The sequence below is a fragment of the Centroberyx gerrardi genome, chromosome 6, assembly GCF_048128805.1.
Source record: "Centroberyx gerrardi isolate f3 chromosome 6, fCenGer3.hap1.cur.20231027, whole genome shotgun sequence".
Classification (NCBI taxonomy): Eukaryota; Metazoa; Chordata; class Actinopteri; order Beryciformes; family Berycidae; genus Centroberyx; species Centroberyx gerrardi.
Genome location: NC_136002.1, coordinates 24,377,188 through 24,393,032, shown reverse-complemented (window position 1 = coordinate 24,393,032; position 15,845 = coordinate 24,377,188). Strand labels below are relative to the sequence as shown.

The 15,845-nt window shown below is 45.5% G+C and overlaps 1 protein-coding gene across 1 annotated transcript in view; it reads right to left on the bottom strand.

Moving 5' to 3' along the window:
* robo1 (roundabout, axon guidance receptor, homolog 1 (Drosophila)) overlaps positions 1–15,845 on the bottom strand; it is a 169,472-nt gene that overhangs the window by 17,144 nt on the left and 136,483 nt on the right. The window contains exons 9-18 of the mRNA XM_078284188.1: positions 15,427–15,598; positions 13,463–13,668; positions 11,488–11,569; positions 10,820–10,988; positions 10,560–10,726; positions 9,979–10,100; positions 7,923–8,154; positions 6,840–6,961; positions 4,779–4,950; positions 2,412–2,615 (exon numbers count right to left, since the gene is read on the bottom strand). Of these exons, the coding sequence (XP_078140314.1) occupies positions 2,412–2,615; positions 4,779–4,950; positions 6,840–6,961; positions 7,923–8,154; positions 9,979–10,100; positions 10,560–10,726; positions 10,820–10,988; positions 11,488–11,569; positions 13,463–13,668; positions 15,427–15,598 (1,648 nt within the window). The remainder of the gene's footprint in view (positions 1–2,411; positions 2,616–4,778; positions 4,951–6,839; positions 6,962–7,922; positions 8,155–9,978; positions 10,101–10,559; positions 10,727–10,819; positions 10,989–11,487; positions 11,570–13,462; positions 13,669–15,426; positions 15,599–15,845) is intronic.

Genomic DNA, 15,845 nt, shown 5'->3' with positions numbered 1-15,845 from the left:
TCAAAGGAGTCTAACAGTTTTGAGTGCTTGGATGGTTTTTATCTGTTTGATGCGAGCCTTTGAAGGGGAGAAAAGACTGACACTTGGTATGCAAGACACTCTGTGAGAAATGCTAACGTGATTGAAATAAATAAATCAGATTACCACTCTGACACAAGACTGTCACACATTTTCAGTCTCAGGCTGGATGAAACTGTGACTGTGTTACAACTGTCACAAAATAAAACACACTTCCAAAAGACGCATATCTCTCCTCTTACTTGAGTAAATATTAGGTTGCTGCAATGCCAGACTTCACTTTTCTTAGTTGGTTAATTTGGTACATCTGTGGCATCACACTAATATTCAGAAATTTGTATTGCAAAGTATTGTACTGTATTTGTGTTGTTTTTCACAAACACTAGAGCACTAGAGGTTGACTAAGAGGTTATTTTGCATGATTGCATTCACTGGCAGGGAAATAATGAGGAAAAAGCAATTTGACATGTTTTGTTTTGTTAAGGGACTTTTTTATTAGGGACTATTTAATTTGAATTTCATTTGTTGGAGACAACACTAACATATATGCACATACACACACACTCACTTATGAGTTGTGTACAGCCTCCCAATTCAACCTATTTCACCCTGAGTGCAGATTGTTGCTTCATGTGGTTGCAATTATACTCTTCTCCTCTTCTCAAAACATTCTTAGTTACCAGTTCCAACAAAGACCATGGCCTCTTGTGGTTTGGGAGCGCAGGAGGACGAGGAGGAGGAGGAGGAGGCGGGGGAGCAACATATTTGCCTACTGTGCCCTTGAAGAGCTTTGTGCGTTTATGTGAGCAAACATCGACCTATAGAGTCATAGAACCAGAGGGTAAACCTCAGCAGCCTACTCAGTATACTCCTCTCCCCTGGCCACAGAACATTACTGTACTCATAAAGTCTTCAGAGGTCCCATTCTGTAGCCGCACGTTCCCTTTAACTGCCCTCTGTTTTTAAGCAACTTCAGTTAAAAGAATATGGGTATTGTTCTATTTTGATCGTACCAGGCATCCGTTTTGTACGAAAATGTCCCAGCCTGCCAGCACATCATCTCTTCCCATAGCAACACTGACACTAGAAAACAAACCGTTCAACCTGACACTGGCATCAGATTCTTTGAAATGTTATCGTTGTCTTTGAGAGAGTGCTCAAGCTAATCTAAACCATAATGGAAAAGACAACAGTTTTGACCATTATAGACCGCACACGTATATGTAAAAAGACCACAAAGTCTTCCACAGATTAAGGAAAAGCTTAGCTGGGGTGTCTCCGTCTTTCTCGTGACTCATAACTCCCAGTATCGGTATGACTGCAGTGGATTCAGAACTTGGGATTCAGCCTGTATACTCGGTGTGACAGCCACAGATCAACAGCGGCAACAGCTAAGCCAGCCTATTGTCTGTGTGTGTCTCAAGGTTGAAGGCTGGATCTCCTCTAACCCTGGCAGTCAGCAGTAAACCTGAGCCCTGGAGTGGGGATGGTGCAGGTAGCGCTCACAGGCAGCAGCTGCACAGCCCAAGGCCACACATTAAGCCAACCCACACATAAACGAGACTCACACAGAAAGCCTAATAGCTCTCTTTATACTCTAACTATTGTGGGCAGAGGTTGTGCATGTCATGAACTCTGTCACTTCAACTCAAGTCAGGTACAAACCCAGTGCAGGTTATCCGGTGGCCACTCCTAAAAGAGAGAGTTGAAACGCAGCCCAAACACACATGGGCAGGGATTCTTCTTGGGCTTCCAAAAATATATAAGTATTTGCTATTAAGAGGACTTCTCAATAATTGTTAACTCCTCCACATCAAAAGCACTGGCTCTAAAAGAACAGCAAGAGCACTTCAAGCATGCAAAAATGTCAGTATGTCCTCGATAAAGAAGGATTATGGCGAGACATTCCCAGAGTTCCCGGCGCAGTCAGAGGGGAGCTGCTGAAAAGGGGAGCCGTTGGACCTCAAAACGTACTTCACTGAAAACACTCTTCACACACCCCGGCAGAATCAGTGTGACAGAAATATGAAAAAGAAATAAAAGACATCTTCATGCAGCACTCTCTGCGGGAGTTCACGTCACATCTGAAAGTACTCTAGTGGAGAGTACTTTCAGTGAGAGACTTCACCTAGTGACTTCTACAAAGACTTCTGTGTGTGTGTGTGTGTGTGTGTGACAGGGGAGATGTGAGATACGTTGACGGCATTTCATATGAAGAGGGTAGAGGGTGCTGGATTGAAGCAAGAAATAAACCCCCGAACTGCACTAACAAATATTGCGCCCTGCATTTTCTTAACCAAGCGACCTCCCTGCGAGTTTTAAACCAGCAAATTTACATTCAAGTGTAGAGCTCTGGCAGTGTAAGATGCGTGCTGTTGCAGACGTGAACTGACCCTTGCGTATCCCTGCGTAGCTGCTGGACAGGCCGCTCCTTTTCTTGCGGTGTCGGTACAGCCAGATGCTGAAGACCATGAGGATGATCCAGCAAGCAGCTCCGATGCCCGCGATGAAGGCCGGCTGCTTGACCACATCCGAGATCTGCTGGGACAGGGGGTTCTCCTGGTTCACCACGCTCTCCGTCATACGGCCGGATGCATCTGCGGACGGGGGGCGGGAAGGGGAAGAGCAGGATTAGAAGGGATGAAAAGAAATGATGAGGTGGAGGTGAAGGCAGATTCAGTGGTGCAAGAATTGGACGGCGCTCACGAAATGAGAAGAAATAAAGAGTTAGGAAATGGGGAAACAGGTGAGAGAGAGAGAGAGAGAGAGAGAGGAAAGGGAAAGGCATGTTTTTCAAAATGTAAAACTCAAATGGAAAAGCCTGAAATGGGGAAATTATATTTAAGTAAAGTAAATGGGAGTCAGGAGAGTACATAAATATGAACAATCTCTTTTCTTCTGACACACAAAAAGGTTCTTCATCTCAGCGGGTGAGTGTGAGGCTGGGCTGTGGAGATGGAGTCGTTTCTCTCTATTATTCAAAAGGCTTTCATAGCAAATCCCAGTCAACAATGGCAGTGGGGCAGACAAAAGCTAGTCTCAACCAAAAGAGATTCAAATAGGGCCTGTTCACTAGACAAGCCAGATGAACCAGGATAGGAAAACACGGAGAGGCATGATAACACCGAGCAATGCCGCTTTCATAATCGTATTAATGCATCCAATGAGATCATCCTCAAACACAGACACCACAGTAATTAGCAAACTGAAGCACATCTGTGAATAGCTGGGGTGTGAATGTCTCGAAGCTGTTTCTGCTGTGAAATGCACTGTAAAGGAACCGTCTGCAGGATCGCTCACAACAACCAGCTTTCGGTCTGTTTTTCTCATCTGTCTATTCTCTCTGTGCTTCTCCCTCATGCGTCATACATGAAAGACCGCTCCGAGTTGCCTTCCCCCACCCCCCATTCTGAAATTTCGCCATGTTCATGTTACTCTCTCTCTCTCTCTCTGTCTGTCTGTCTTCATCTCTTTTTCTCATGCGTGTTTCATGTTGCAGCCACGGCTTTTCTAACGACTCTCCCAGCCAGAGGCAAAAAAACGTTTCTCCAAAGAAACCGGCTTTCTGCCTCTAACCTTCCGTCTCCCTGTGTCTGCCTTTTGCCTCAGTCAGTCAGTCAGTCAGTCAGTCAGTCAATCTGTATCGCTGTCTGTCCGTTCATCTGTGTCTCTTCTCAGTTCTCTGTGCAATTTGTGGCTCTATCATGGCCGAGGGAACGTAGTATGCCAATGTGACTAAGCAGCCCACAGGGACTGTACAGGTATCTAGGCTGGGATGACGCATACAAGCTCCGAGTGTGACAAATGCATTTGGGTGAAGCGCCTGGTCCCTGAGGCACATTGTTCCACTCCAGTGTTGGAACATGGCAACAATCGCCACAGGAACTCCTCAAGTGAGAGAAATTGTATCAGTCACAGCCGATGCTTCTTCATGCCCATCCCAGCCCACTCAATCACACACATTTAAAACCAGATGGAGCTCTCTCTCTCTCCCTGCCTTATACTGCTATTCATGTGTTTTCCATCCCTGTCTCGAGTAGGCTGGCTCACAGCTTCGGGGAATAAAACTGACAAAATATCTCAAAATTTCTGTCTGTCTAGACTGAAAAGACAAAAACCAGGGAAAGATTATAACAAGTAGCACTGATGCAGCCTATACTGCGTTTCTTAGCATTAATAGCATGTCATGTCGAAGCCCAGAGTGCCGGGTTTATTGCCTTTGTTGTATGAAGCGGAGCTGAGGCAGAAAACATTGCATCCTTGACTGGAGAACAGAACAGGGTGGGGCAGCCAGCTGAACAGAATCTAATGCAACCGTTTTGATCACACTGCCAGCGAGGTAAAAGCCATTTCAGGATATACAGACTGTATGGTAAATCCTTTTAGACAGATTAACATTGTGAGAGCTGCCTGTCATTCAAACTCATCATGTTGATGTTGGTATAATTTAATTGTAATTACAGTTTTAAACATTGCTATTGACAATGGAAAGGGAAACAGGCAGAGGCTTGAAAGTGTCCGCTGCTACAAAGAAATTGATTATGTAATGTTCACCTGGCAAAAATTCCTATGGATTAAGTGCTCTTCATACGAGATGAAAACTGCAGTAATGCCATAATTATTTGTCAGATGATTAGGCTTGGGTTGTATAGTGCATTGATTGCCATAGAGCAAATCCATCCACCTGAGGCTAAATGAAATTATAATGTGGCTTCCTGTGATACAAATATGGAGGGAATTCAAAGGTTGTCTCTACTCACCGAGCTGGAAGGTGGTGACGTCGCTCTTCACCCCTGGACCCGCCCCGGTGCTGGCTGCTACCTCCACACTGTAGCGGATCCCCGGGGCCAGACTGGGGATCAGCACGGAAAAGGTTGAGCCGTCCACTGTGCGGTTAATATGGTACCTGCTCTCATTCCCCAAGCACCAGATCTGCCACAACAGAGAAACAGTGGAGAGGAGATTATGGTTGTGTTATGAAGGCTTCGTGACAACATTTAGTTTGGTAGCTACCACTAATGTTTGTCCTGACAATTGGTTGGTGCTGCTATTTCAGATTTCAGCGCACCGTAGGTATTGCGTTACATCTCTCAGGTCGCCTCGGTAGGAAAACATTTTAAAACATAGCTTTATGTTTTACAGGCTGTGCTCAACACAGAGTCAGTATTAGCTGGGGTAGCCATAACATGTCGGAGTGTAGCCTTAAGCCCATGAAAAACAAATGGGGATCAGTAATCACCTCCATAACCCAATTACAGCGGGAGCTAGGTGCTGTCACTCCCAGGAAGGAGAGCGGTCTGGTCTCCCAGGCTAACTCAAACCAGCTTCACAAAGAGCCGCATACATTCAGCTCAGCATGCGGCCTGCAGACCTCCACATCCTGAACCTGTGACATTCTGCTTTCTTTACCCCCCACCACCTCCCACCAGTTAACTAGGTTAACATACACACTTCCTTGGGCGTGTGTATACATGTGCGTGTGTGTGTGTGTACGTGTGTGGTGGCGCTACAAAGCCCTGAAAGTTTGTGTGGATCTTTGAATTGCGGTGAGGAGGAAGCGCCGCTAGGGAGCAGGCGCAGTAATGAGCGAGGAACGCTCTCGAGCTGGACTTAACAACCATGAAATTACTCTAAACCCTATCGCCAGAAAACATTTACCTGGAAAATTAACAGTAGCTTAACTTTTTAACTGACTGTGCCGCATCTCCCCCTCCACCACTAACCTATATTCGCTGTGACAAAAAAAAGGCTTTCCAATTAAAATGGCAGGACTTCCACGGCATAATGTATGAGTGCTGAGAGGAGGAGAGTGCTGCCCAAAGTGAGGTCACTACACAAAGAGCATACGTTATCAACTGAGGCAGAGGAACAGAGGGCTTAGAGAGAGGTGCTATAGGTTGAAGGATGCATTAGCATAGCCCAGACCTCAGAAATGACTGGAATTATAATAACAGAGATCTGCATTTTTCACTCTTTTGTCCTTGTTCATTCATTCTTGTTCAGCTTGTTGTCCTCTACTTGACTGCCTCTAACTTGAATGCCTCTATTAATTGCTCATGTCTTTATTCAAGTTTTGTATAGTTCTTGCTCTTTAAATGCTCAATTCTTATTTTTTTGAAGATTAATTTTTTTTGGCATTTTTGCCTTTATTCCACAGATGAAAGTAGAGACAGACAGGAAAGATTGGGATGACATGCGACAAAGGTCCCAGGCTGGATTCGAACCCTGGACATCGCGTTTACATGGTACATGCCTTAGACCACTGAATTACGACCCCTTAATTATTGTGTAAAGATGAATGTTACTCATGTTCAAGTAATTACAGTTTCCACGTGAAACATATCTGTCATGCATGACCAACCACTTGATCTCAACTATACCTGTAATGCTATTTCATCTGTAATCATCACCTAAGCTACCATCAGTGGAATAAAGTAACCCACTAGTAACTAGCACAGAAACCCTTTACTGCTGTGCATTTTTAATGTAAATCACCACAAGATGTGTGCGTCTGCCCTCTCCACCAGATGGCACTGTTTCACAACAATTTCCACCAGCTGCCCCGCTCGTCTCATTGTCTCCCCCCCCTTCCCTGAGCCTCTGTCAGCGCACAGAGGAGGAGAACTGATGAGCCTACAAAGGTGTGACTCAACCAGGAATTCATTACCTCGCCGTGTCTGCGCATTGTCTGTTTCTCTGTTATCGCTACAGCGCCTGCATCCCTGTTGCGTCTATCTCCGTGTTTGTTGTCTCCTTTGTGTCTCTCTACAGTAAGAGTCCCACGTGCTCAGACCCGAGGTGGCTGCTGGCTGATTTTTTACCTTGTACTCCTGGACCACCCCATTCTGCTCCTCTTCTGGAGGGGGTTGCCAGGAGACCACGATGGCGGTCCCATTGTCCCCGCTCTCCGCCACTGTAACCTCACGAGGAGGGGCGCTGGGGGCTGGAGGGGGGGGGGGGGTAGACAAAAGATAAAAAAACACCTTCATACAATATACAGTATTTTTTTCATAACTGCATGAAGTCTCCCCCGTCTTCTCTCATCCCATTCAGCTGTCAGAATGGCTCTTTTATCTCCCAGTGAGACTGAGGCGGAGGTGAGAACAAAGGAATGATAATCAAAATTAGGATGCTTTTATCAGAAAATAGTCCGTGCTCAATGTAAGCGTTTCTGAGGGTAAATAAAGGGAAATCACTATTTACTCAAAATAGAGTGGGAGTTATGACGATAGGGTGTATGGTGGTGTGTGAATGCCACCCTGATGAGTCCTACGGTAATTAAAGTGAATTAATTATGAACACAACATAAACGTCTTAATCGCAGGCTGATTGAGTGTAATGAAAGCAGGCATTTTTCCGCTCATGGGAGAACAAGCATCATGTTTGGAGCCCAGAAAACAATTATCAACAAAATTGGGAACAAAGCAGAATGCAGCAAAAAGAGCTCAAAACACTCCCACACACACAACACACACACACTAGTAAACACTCTCTAGTAAACACTCTCTAGTCACATTCTCTTAAATTCCACAAAACTGTTGACTACAGATTAAAATTAGGAGTTGGGTTTTGACCAAACCTCATGAGACTCCCACAACCACACCCTGCGAAAAATTAGTACAGCACTCATTGGAGTGTTGTATATGGGTTTCCATGGGGCTTTCAAAGGCCTGAGCATCCACCCTAGCATGCTTGAATACACCACATTTTAACATAGTATAATCCTGCCCTCTCCGTGCCTGCTGCGAACAGCTGTTGTATGCTCTCACACACATGCAAGCTGTGCATATAAAATTGTGTAAACATGAAAACACGCACATACATGCAAGTACACATGCAAGTACTCATGCACACATACACACACACACACACACATGCACACTACAAAGACAAATCCCTCCCACCTTCCTCCAGCGTCTTCCCAATTTTGACATCACTGTCTGTTCCCTGGAATTCATTGAAGAAGGGGTGGACTTTGAACTCGTATGTGACTCCCTTCCGGAGCTGCGGCACCACAGCGCTGTCCTCCCCGGGGGTGCGCACCTCGAACACGGCCCATTCGCTCCTCTGCAGCCCCTCCGGGGAAGGCCGGTACATCACCTTGTAGCCCTGGATGTACTGAGACTGCTGCTCCACCTAGTGGATGGCATGGGAACACGGAAAAAGATAGGGTCAGCTTGACTCGATTAGGTGCTCCGTAGTTTACAGTGGAAACTCTTACAGTAGTGTATTGGAATATAGCATCAATAGACAGCCACGGAGCAGTGTGACTGATAGAGCGTGCCCTGGCTGGAATGGGGTGCTAACTCATCACATCGCTCCTCTGTTTATCCATCCACATCTCCATCTTCCTCTTCATCTGTCTGTCTATGCGCCATTTGGAGCAGCAGCGATTTGTGCAAACCGCAGTATGAGGTCATCGGCCAGAGGTTCCTCTAAGTCTGGAGCTGGTTAAATAGGGCCAGGGCTCCCAGAACAGCCTGTCTCATCCTGTCCTGCTCTCTAGTGTACTGACTGGCTGCTGGAGTCAAGGAGGAGGGGGGTAGAGGGGACCTTTATCCTGAGCCACATTATAGTGAGAATACCAGAACATGAGAATATGAGAAGTGAAATGGTAAGTCAAACGCGTCTGATTTATCTTAATAAAAAGGGGATGGTTGGTAGGCATTTGTTGGTTGGTTTTATCTAGAAATAATTAATGTTGCAGTATGATCCAGCATGGTTGGAGCGAAGGATAACCGCTAACCAGTATGCTAATATCCTTACCAGTCCCTGTGGAAGGCAGGCAGCTCTGGCTTGTAAAGATTTTAGTGATTTTCTTTATCCCTCCCCTGTAAAATATGCTGCCGGCTCAGGTGGTCTTCATTAGCCTGAAAACTGTGCAACCATTTACCACCACACAAAGGCAAATGTAAAACCAAGAAACTCCACATTTATACCCTAGAAAAACAAGGAAACCATGGCGTGGAAATACAATGCACAGCGCTTTTGTTGTTACTCATGAAAAAGTCCTGAATTTTTCTGTAACATTCCAGTGAGACAGGGTAACTGGGCAGTGGTGTTTTAAATCAGTCCTGGCATGTCAGTATCCTTTTCACATTTCCCCGGTCCCATTCATCACTCACTATGGCACTTCATTATACCTGGGAATGTAGGGGTGGCCTTATGTCAAAAGGGGAAGGAGGGATTGGGTTAAACTCTGAGGCTCTAACTGGGGCCATCTTATAGTCAAATATCTACTGTGTAAGTGGAGAGCTAGAATCTGTAGTTTTATTTTGTCATATTCTAAATAGAAGGACGGTTAGCCAGTTGATCTGCAGGTGGACCACAGTGTTGCATATTCAGCATGCACCATCAAAGTCCGAACACGTTAGCTCCATTTAACCTTTCTCCAGTTCTCTCCGTCTCCACTCTTCTTCCTCCTCCACCTATCCGCTTTTACATCTGCAAGCCATTTCCACTTAAGAGCATGAGTTGGCCGCCTCTTCCTTCTCACTTGTATTATTTTAACAGCCGTCAAGTGTTTTCAATCTGAGAGGGCACAGACTGGCACGCCACACAGTACTATGCAGCACTGCATGGCGTTATGGCAGAAGGCTGGGCTCTGTAGTCTGGGTTTGGGTGGCTGTGAGTGGCCCGCTGTGGGCAAGGATGGAGTCAGTTGGTCTCCGGCCAGACGACCGGTTCTGGCCCACGCCAGATGGACACTTAGAACACTTGGACTGTGTTCCAGGCTGCTCTCTCCGCAGTGTCCTTCCTCTGTAGGGCGCTAGGACGTTAGCGCATTAGCTCTGCTGAGTGGCCAGACAAATTGACCATAGGCACAGAACGCTCCAGAACTACCCTTGGTGCTTTAGAGACCAGCTATACAAATTATCCAGATGACAATCCATGGCTGGCTGCACATGTGGTATGAAAAGTCATAGCTGATCGGGAGTTTTTGGAGAGAAAGACACTCACCGTCCACTGCACCCTGACAGAGGAGGAGGAGAGAATGGTGGGGTTGTGCAGGTGGATGAGCACTTCTCCCAACTCCCTCTGGATCTGACGGTGGTCCACACCCTGACTGGTGGGGGGGATATCTGTACACACACACACACACAAATACATCAAAAATGAATAACCTCACCTGATACTACAAGAAAAAAAAATATTTGACAGTTTGGACACACCACATTTTTCTTTATTTTTACTATTTCCACATTTTAGAATAACAGTAATGACATCAAAACTATGAAATAATACAAATGGAATTACGCAGTGACCAAAAAAGTGTTAAACAAATCAAAACTATCTTATATTTTAGATTCTTTAAAGCAGCCACCCTTTGTCTTGATGGAAAGGCTTTGGAAAGAATACATAGGCATCATCTTCACTATTTCTATTTGTCTAAGAAACAAATTTCAAGCATTTAAGCATAAGCCTTTAGATCAAAATGGCTTTAAGATAATGAAAAACATAGTAGATTCAATCAGGTGTGTCCAAACTTTTGACTGGTAGTGTATATATTAGATTGATACAAGTGGAAAGAGGGTCCCTACCTTGTGTTTTCACAGCATCAGTGATAGGACTGGGATCACTCAGCCCATAGGCGTTGGCTGCCCGTACTAGGAAGAGGTAGACTGCACTGGGCTTCAAGCCCTTCAGTACGTATGACTCAGTCTTCACATGCTCTGCCAGGGTCTGCCAGCTGCTCCCTGACGCATGACTGTGGACACACAGCAGACAGAGATAAGGTCAAAAGGTTTTAATGAGGTCACGTATTCATGAGGTTGTGTGTGGCCGAGTTGGTTAGTTTTACCTGAAGGCCTCTACGATGTAGGAGGTGGGCGTAGCTCCAGCATTAAGGTTAGGCTTCCAGGAGAGGGTGACAGAGGTCCGGGTGACATCAGTGACCTCAGGTTTGGAGGGAGCGCTGGGGATCAGGTTTGGGTCAGTAGGTCTGATTGGCTGTACCGGGACGCCGAATTCTACACATGGAATAGAGAGAGGGAAGGAAAGAGGTGAGAATTGAATGACTAAAGGTATAAACATCTTCATCCTTCATTTTATTTCTCTCACTTTTTGCTTTGTTCTTTCACACATGTGGACCAAATTTTGCATTTGTAAGAATCATAATACAAAATCATAACTGCAAATTGAAAACTGTGACACCTATTTTTTTTAAATGACATGAAAATGACACTGATATTAAAATAAAGTGGATAGGCGTGGGGGATGTTCTAGTAACATGATTTAATAATGTCATATAATAATTCCAGATTATAATAATCTGTTTCTCAGACATCAAATAACATTTTTTTTTTTTTACAAAATAGATATGAAACCCTTCATTTACACACATACATAAAATTACGCTCAGCCAAGATTGTGACAGAAAAGCAATTACAAGAGTGAATTTAATTTCCGACTCATTTTACTACGCAGAATCAGAGAACGCAGCCAGCAGACATTGTCTCTTAGGCTTACCTTGGACCTCCAGGTAAGCTTTCCATGAGGCCTCACCACTGGGAGTGGAGGCAATGCAGGTGTACATGCCAGTGTCTCCAAGCTGGAGGAAGAGAGGGGAAGAAATTATTGGTTGCCTTCAGTTAAATGCAAATTACTGCACCGTGTGCCACATTTTCCTCAAGTGGTAGTGGTCTTTCCCTCTCTCTGTCTCTGTTTGTCTCTTCCTAACTCTCTCTCTCTCCCTCCCTCCCTCACCATCACTCGTCTGCTTATTGACATTCTGGTGCAGTCTCTAGCAGGCAGCTGTCATTGCCTGGTAATCTCACTATCATCTCTCTCATAGCAGAAACTGGGGTAAAGCAGCTGGAAAGGCCAAGTGGCAGACCATTCCCAGTCAAATGGAAAAGATTTTCACAGGATCATAGACTAATTGGAGACCTTTTTCTCTCTCTACCATCCCCTTGAGTACCAAACATGGAAGTGACTGCTTCATGCAACAGATGTGGTGACAATCTGCGGTGGGGATATATGGTGGAACCTCGTTTATTCCCAGACCTTTGGAAAAGAGTTTGTTCGGGTGGTTGAAATGTTCACTACGCTGAAATTCCAGAGCAAAGCTTATTCAAAATCCAAAACGTGCATTCATGCACCAGCTAAAACGCTCTCTGTAGTCTCATTTGTAGGTTAAAAGCAGCTTTTAGTTGTGTGTATAAACATCATTTCAATAACTAAACATAAGAAAAAATATATTTTCACATTGGCGCATTTTTTTTCAACATGTCTGCTCAGTCGACAGTATTGGAAGCTTGTGGTTACGGCAAATAATTCTGTTGTGGTTTGTAGGTGATGTATAGTATGCCAAGGGCCACTGTGTGTGTGTGTGTGTGTGTGTGTGTGTGTGTGTAAGCAAAAGAAAAGAGATAGATTGCTCGCATAATTGAGTGTGAACCTGTCCTGCCGACGACCCTCAAGGTGAGCGGAGTATTTTCCCGTCTGACAGCTAAGAAAATGGATTAAAACTCAATAACAATAACGGTCACAACATCATGACCACATTAATAAGGGAAAAAAATTACCTCACACATCAAAAAACATCTTCATTAAAATATCGTCAGGGACAAGTGACAAGTTCATTAATGTAAAGTGCCTGCGGAGTTTGCTGGGCTCCAGCGTGAGCGGGGCTCCGGCGCGCCCCCCCTCCCGCCTGCCTCTCACTGGCGGCCCAATCACACGGCAGTCTTGTCACCACAAGACACGCCAGCCTTCATCAGAACACCGCAAACTGACGCGAACTCTGACCCTGTGACGCCTCCATCTGGAAGACACGTCAGCACCCCCTACTTGTCTCTCCGTAAGAGTGTGTTCAGCCTAAAACAGCTTGCCGTCATACACACACCGACGCACACGGACACACACACACACACACACACGTGCAAAACCCACAGTGCTTGCTGACTGACAGAACTAGAGAGTGTTCGACTTCACAGACTCCGCTTCAAACCCACGACAACTGACTGACAGCTCACTGAGGCTGGTTGCTGGCAGGGAACACATGCTTTATTTACCAGCCAGCAGGGGTTTGCCCGCCACATTATGGATTTGATATGGACAGCTTTGAAGTTAATTTGGATGAATTTAGAAATTAAAGGCATCCTAATGGAAAAGCTTGATTGAAAACCTAAATATATATGTATATAAATATATAAATATACGGGGAGGCGTCAAAGGCCAAACATATTAAAGTAATTTGATACATTCAGTCTTATCATACATTAAGTAATAAGTTATGATTTTCCAATTCCAAATACCACAGTGAATATCGGGCTTGGGGCGGCACACGATGCTCTGTTATTCATGTGCAACATTTGATGTCTGTACATTGTGCCTTTCCTTTATCTTTATCAGTATTTCTGCTTTGAGCGGCTTTAAGAAGGAAGCTGTGCATGTTTGTGCATGTGTACAAGTGTACTACCTTTGCATACGAGTGTCTTACCTTTGCATAGCGTATCTGCAACGCCCCCGTGTCCAGCTGTTTGACCCTGGAGTCATGGGTGGACACCAGCACTCCGTCCTTCCTCCACAGGATGGTGGGAGTGGGGTTACCCGACGCCAGACAGCTCAGGACCACCGTGCCGTCCACAGCCACCGTCTGGTTGGTCGGGCCCTGACGGACAACTGGCGGTGGGCGGTCTGACACAACTGGGAAAGAACGAAACCGTATGAGCAATTGCGTGGAGAGGTAGGAACACGAGAAGAAAAATGGCAAAGAATGATGTGCTGTAAGTGGGGGAGGAACAGAGGATTCAGACTATTATATCCAGGATGTTTGAGGAAATACACAAAAGAGAAGAGAAGGGTGAGAATCTGACAAACAGCATATAGCTATGTAAGCATGTGAAAAAGCGCAAGGGTAGTGGGAGAGAATGAAATCCAATTTTAACAACTGGAAGCAATTTTCTAATCATTCAGCAGCAGGAGTTGACCTTAGCCAAATAAAAGCAGCGTAATTAAAATGAAACGGCCTCAGATACTTCAGTCTTCTCGCTGCAGCTCCAGCAGACGCCTGGCACTACGCACATGAACACTCGCAGCCAACAACCCCCTGGCCCATCCCCCAGCCATAAAACACAGAACAAGGGGGGGAAATGCTTAAAAAAAAAAAAAAACCATCTAGGCAGCACAGACAATGTTATTAGCATGAGGACATTTCAACTCCCCACCCCCTCTGCTAGTCTGTGAACCCCGGGTATTCACCAGCAAACACAAACACACACAACAAACAAAGAGAGAGAGAGATAGCGTGTATGCATGTGAGAGACAGAGAAAGCTTGAGATACAGAGAGAGATGCACAACAGAGAAAAAGAGAGAAAGGGGAGACATAGAGAGAGAGAGAGAGAGAGAGAGAGGGGAGAGGAGAGAGAATTTAATTACATGCACCCCATCACGTTTTCATTTTTATTTTGTCTCTAGTGAGTGCGATCCATCATGTTCCTGCTACTGTAGGTTATCTGGCTGGCTCTGATCATTATTATTCATACCGCTATTGATGACCATTGCTGCCAGCCCCGCTGATTTACAAGCAAGTTCTATTCAGTGAGACGCAATCAAATTAATACCTAATGCAGTGTAAAGGCGACGCATAATGATGTATGCATGTGTGCATAGATCCTCAGAACCATACTGTGGTCTAATCTCTGGGCGGCTTTGTCTTTGCTTTGGTAGGGAGATGGTGCAATTACTAAAACATTGACAGCATGACCTGTAATTACCAGATCTGCCTGTGGAGAAGTGGTGGCCTCAGAGCGGCCTGCTCACTTTAATAACTGTTATTATTATCCAGAGAGCAAGACAGAATGAGAGAGAAGGAGAGAGAAGGAGAGAGAAGGAGAGAGAAAGAGAGAGCGTACCGGTCTAGGCCTGAAATGAAGAGGGACACTTGGTAAATGAAGGGATGCATCTAGGTGTGTCGTAGACGAAATAATAGCCGCCCAGATCGCTGTGGGAAGGGTGGGAATGAAGCCAAGGTGAGTCCACCAGGCTGACGGGGATTGGCCAGCAGAGTAATTAGAGGACCCAATCCAGACCTCACCACACGACCGCAGTCTTCCAACGGTAGACAGCAGCAAGCCAGCCATGGAATACCGTAGGAGACACTAGCCAGTGTGAAGGCTACGAAGCCAAACAGTGAGCCAGGGTCTGGGTGCACAGGCACCAGAGAGTCTCTACCTCTGACAGGAACACACTGAGCAGGCCAGACCAAACCTCACCGACCTCAATTCGGATATTAATATGCTCTACAGCACGACCACAGCATATCAGATGTACAGTATTATCCTTATGAGCCAAGGATTTACTGAAATACCAATATTTATCCACTCAAGTTTTCTTTCGATGTTCTTCTTATTCCCTCTGAGGCTTTGCTGTACCCAGAAACTGTTTAAAGGGCTGTCGCTCACCGTCGGTGACCTCTAGCAGGGCCTTGGTGATGACACTACCAGCGATGTTGAGGGCCTGGCAGCTGTAGTATCCCACGTCTGAGCGCTCGGCGTCAGTGATGGTCAGGTCCCCGGTCTGGGATACAGAGAAACGGCTGGACGGCTGAGGAGGCTGGTAGGAGAACAGCAGGTTCTGCCGGGGATGAAGAGAGATCACATGCAGTCAGACGTGTACTTTCATGGGCTATATGGTTAGAATGACAGAGGATGAACTGAATATTTTCACTCCAAAATGGGTTATCCACCATTTGAAAAACTTGGAACTTACTCTTACAAAACGATTCCTGTTATGAAATTTAAGCATCTATCTTGAGCCATAAGCCAACTATGTCTGCAAAATTGTTTTTCTCAGAATACACTGCCAGTCAAAAGTTTGGACA